This window comes from Protobothrops mucrosquamatus, unplaced genomic scaffold (assembly GCF_001527695.2).
Source record: "Protobothrops mucrosquamatus isolate PMUCROS unplaced genomic scaffold, P.Mucros_1.0 scaffold3940, whole genome shotgun sequence".
Lineage (NCBI taxonomy): Eukaryota > Metazoa > Chordata > Lepidosauria > Squamata > Viperidae > Protobothrops > Protobothrops mucrosquamatus.
In genome coordinates this window covers 176,277-180,469 of record NW_015389883.1, presented here as the reverse complement: position 1 = coordinate 180,469, position 4,193 = coordinate 176,277, and the positions used below count along the sequence as shown (strand labels likewise).

Here is a 4,193-nt window from a genome sequence, read left to right as displayed (position 1 = left end):
AAAGAAAGAAAGAAAGAAAGAAAGAAAGAAAGAAAGAAAGAAAGAAAGAAAGAAAGAAAGAAAGAAAGAGAGAGAGAGAGAGAGAAAGAAAGAAAGAAAGAAAGAAAGAAAGAAAGAAAGAGAAAGAAAGAAGGGAAGGGAAGGGAAGGGAAGGGAAGGGAAGGGAAGGGAAGGGAGAGATGGAAGGGAGGGAGGGAGGGAAGGGGATGAAAATAGGAAGGAAGGAAGGAGGGACAAGAAGCAACGGATGGAAACTAACCAAAGAGAGAAAAGCAACCTGGAACTAAGGAGAAACTTCCTGACAGTGAGAACAATTAACCAGTGGAACAACCTGCCTCCAGAAGCGGTGAATGCTCCAACACTGGAAGTTTTTAAGAAGAGACTGGACAGCCATTGGTCTGAAATGGTATAGGGTTTCCTGCCTGAGCAGGGGGTTGGACTAGATGACCTTCAAGGTCCCTTCCAACTTTACTATGATTATTATTATTATATAGAATAGAGTAGAATATAGAGTAGAGTAGAGTAGAATAGAAGGAATAGAACAGAAAATATGGAATAGAATAGAGAAAAGGAATAGATGAGATGAGATGGGGAGAGTAGAGTAGAACAGAACAGAAAATAGAATTGGAAGGGACCTTGAAGGTCATCTATAGGAGCTCAAGCAGGAGAACCTATACCATCTCAGACAAGGGACTGTCCAGTCTCTTCTTAAAAATCTCCAGTGATGGAGCGCCCACGATTTCTGGAGGCAACTTCTGTTCCACTGGTTAATTGTTCTCCTTAATTCCAGTTTGGTCAGTTTTCCAACCATTGTTTCTTCTCCTGCCCTCTGGCGCTTTGGAGAATAATTTGATCCCCCTCTTCTTTGGGGCAGCCCCTCAGATACTGGAGGACTGCTATCATCTCTCCCCTATTTCTTCTTTTCTTTAGACTAGTTACATCTGCGATGGGCAGGCCAAATTACGGTCGTTAACTCACGGGCGACCTGGGTGCTGTTTTCAGAGAGCTGGCGTCTTTGGCAACCCGGGAATCGCCAGGGTTGAACGGAATGTCTCTTTTCTTCTTGGCAGCAACACAGTCACTCCCGGGGGCAAGCCCAACAGGACCAGAGTCATCTGGGGGAAGGTGACCCGGGCCCACGGAAACAGCGGCATGGTGCGAGCCAAATTCCGCTCTAACCTGCCCGCCAAAGCCATTGGACACCGGATCCGAGTGGTGAGGATGACAGCCCCTTTGGGCCGGGGGGGGGGGGATCGTCCGGGACTTCGAAATCTGCCTGCAGAGGGTCAGATTTTGGGGTGGCGAAATTGGGGACGGTCGTAGGACAGGCAGAAAAACGGTTCCTCTGGATGTCTGGTAAGCATTCTTCTTTTCTTCCCGCAGATGCTGTATCCATCCAGAGTCTAAATGTAGGCCGCAAATAAAACAGAAAGTCTTATTTCACTTTTTGTATACTTCGTCCTGCCTTGCCTTTTACTTGCTCTGCGCGCAGCTCAGGCCTCGTGAGCGATTTGTCCTTTTCAAGAGGTAGCAGTGGGTTATTTATCGCTAACCGAAACAATTAAAATAAAGCCGTTAATTGCGTCTCCGCTAAGAGTTTTGCATGCACTCAGAGAGTGTTTAGAGTTTTCCATAAGAAGATAGTCCTTGACTTATAACTGGAATTGAGTCCAGAAATACGGTCGTAAGTCATGCTGGTCGTTAAACGTGACCGACCTGATTTTACGACATCTTTTTGTGGCAGTCAGTAAGCCAAACCCATGTAAATGCCAGTTTCTGGCAATATCTATCTATCTATATCTGGAGAGATAGTTAGTTACTTAGATAGATAGATAGATAGATAGATAGATAGATAGATAGATAGATAGATAGATAGATAGATAGATAGATAGATAGATAGATAGATAGATAGATAGATAGATAGATAGATAGATAGATAGATAGACACACACACCACACACACACACACACACATACACATATTATAAACTGCGGTCACATGACCATCGGATGCTGCAAATAGCCATGAATGCCTGCTGGTAGGCGAGCCCCCAAAATTCCCTGCCTTTGGCAGAATCGAGCGTCGCAACTTTGAATCTGGGTTGTAGCTATCTTTTTGAGTATTCATCATAACTGAACATTTGCTAAGCAACCGGTCGTAAGTCAAGGACTACCTGTAGGTGGATGTAAGGACTAGATGACCTCCAAGGCCCCTTCCAACTTTATTATTATTATTATTATTTCTTCAATTTATTTATCTTATAAACTGCTCTCCGTTTACGTAGAATCGTGGACGGGAAGGACTCCAAGTTCACTCTCGTTCAACCTGGCGCCCCATGCAGAACAAAACATTTAGCTGTATGAATTAGAGACTATATGTTTATTTGTATCCTGCCTTTATTATTTTTACAGATAACTTATGGCAGTGAACATACCTAATACTCTTCCCTCCCTCCTGTTTTCCTCACCTCAACCACCCTGTGAGGTGCCTTGGGCTGAGAGAACAACTGACTCAAAGTGACTTAGCCAGCTTTCATGCTTAAGGTGGGACTCGAACTCACCGCCTGCTCCGGGTTCTCCTGCAAACTCTTCTAGGGAACAGCAAAGGTTTTAACGGCAAAAGCTCGCAGGCAGCACCAGTCTCTCCTCTCCGTACAGATTTAAGAAAATTGTTTAAAGCCAGGGAGAGTCATGGAAGAGGCTGTGTTAATTCTGCCTTTTTGTAGGACCCTTCCATCTTTGCGTTGTGCTTTCATGGATCAGGAGAAGCCGCAAAGCAGCTCTTTTTTTGACCCGGAATAGACCGGGCTTCCAATACTATAGCCGCCTTTAAGCGGAACGAACGTTGAAATGCTGTTGCACCCTTCGGCTTCCTGACCCTCTATTTGTACTGGGCTATTTTGGAACTTCAAAATACTCATAGACTTACCCCTCCCCACACACACACACAGCCTGGCCTGGAGAGCAGATTCCTGCATCTTTGCACGCCCATTGGGAAAGAAACAACAAAGGGAAAAAACAGCCACAGGAAACGGTCACAATGAAAACTTGGGATGCTTCTTGGACGAGAAGCAAAACATCCTTCAAAAAAGTCCCGGGAAAAAAAAGCATCTTTGGGACAACCATTAACCTGGAGGACTGAGAGTCTCCATTTGTTGTTAGTTGCGAAGTCGTGTCCGACCCATTGCGACCCCACGGACAACGTTCCTCCAGGCCTTCCTGTCCTCTGCCATCGTCTGGAGTCCATTGAAGCTCACGCCTCCTGCTTCAGTGACTCCATCCAGCCACCTCATTCTCTGTCGTCCCCTTCTTCTCTTGCCCTCCATCTTTCCCAGCATCAGGCTCTTCTCCAGTGAGTCCTTCCTTCTCATTAGGTGGCCAAAGTACTTGAGTTTCAACGTCAGGATCTGGCCTTCTAAAGAGCAGTCTGGGTTGATCTCCTCCAGGCCTTCCTGTCCTCTACCATCGTCTGGAGTCCATTGAAGCTCCCGCCTCCTGCTTCAGGGACTCCATCCAGCCACCTCCTTCTCTGTCGTCCCCTTCTTCTCTTGCCCTCCATCTTTCCCAGCATCAGGCTCTTCTCCAGTGAGTCCTTCCTTCTTTCTCATTAGGTGGCCAAAGTACGTGAGTTTCCACTTCAGGATCTGGCCTTCTAAAGAGCAGTCAGGGTTGATCTCTAGGACTGACCGGTTGGATCGCCTTCCAGTCCAGGGGACTCGCATGACTCTTCTCCAGCACCAGAGTTCAAAGGCCTCCATTCTCCATAGACATTTGCAAAATGGGGCAAAATTCACTTAACAACTGTCGCTTAGCAACAGAACGGTTGGACTCAATTGTGATTGTGAGTCAAGGACCACCTGTATTGCTAAGCCAGGCGCTTGCTAAGCGAATTCTCTTCTACTTTGCTACCTTTTCTTTGCGGTCGTCGTCAAACGAATCGCTCCAGTTGCTAAGCGAATCGTGCAGTTGTAAAGCAAAAGGCAAGTGACTTGGTTGGACAATCTTACTAGCCCCCGTTTCCTATTCAGGTACTAAGCTGGTCTGGCCACACTTGACTTTCTAGCTAAAACAGGCCTCTTTGCTGAAGGCATGTAGAAGAGGAGCAGGCACAGCTGGAGGCAGGGTTAAACAGGCCATCAGCTCAGAATCCTTCCGTTGCTACAAACAACCCTTTGGATTCCCTTGATCCCTTA

The 4,193-nt window shown here is 46.4% G+C and overlaps 1 protein-coding gene across 1 annotated transcript in view; it reads left to right on the top strand.

The window, feature by feature from the left end:
* LOC107298395 (60S ribosomal protein L35a) overlaps nucleotides 1-1,456 on the top strand; it is a gene marked incomplete in the record, with an annotated part of 11,969 nt that extends 10,513 nt beyond the window's left edge. The window contains 2 exon segments of the mRNA XM_015827770.1: nucleotides 1,071-1,215; nucleotides 1,384-1,456. Coding sequence (XP_015683256.1) covers nucleotides 1,071-1,215; nucleotides 1,384-1,407 — 169 coding nt within the window.
* Nucleotides 1,457-4,193: the final 2,737 nt, after the last annotated feature.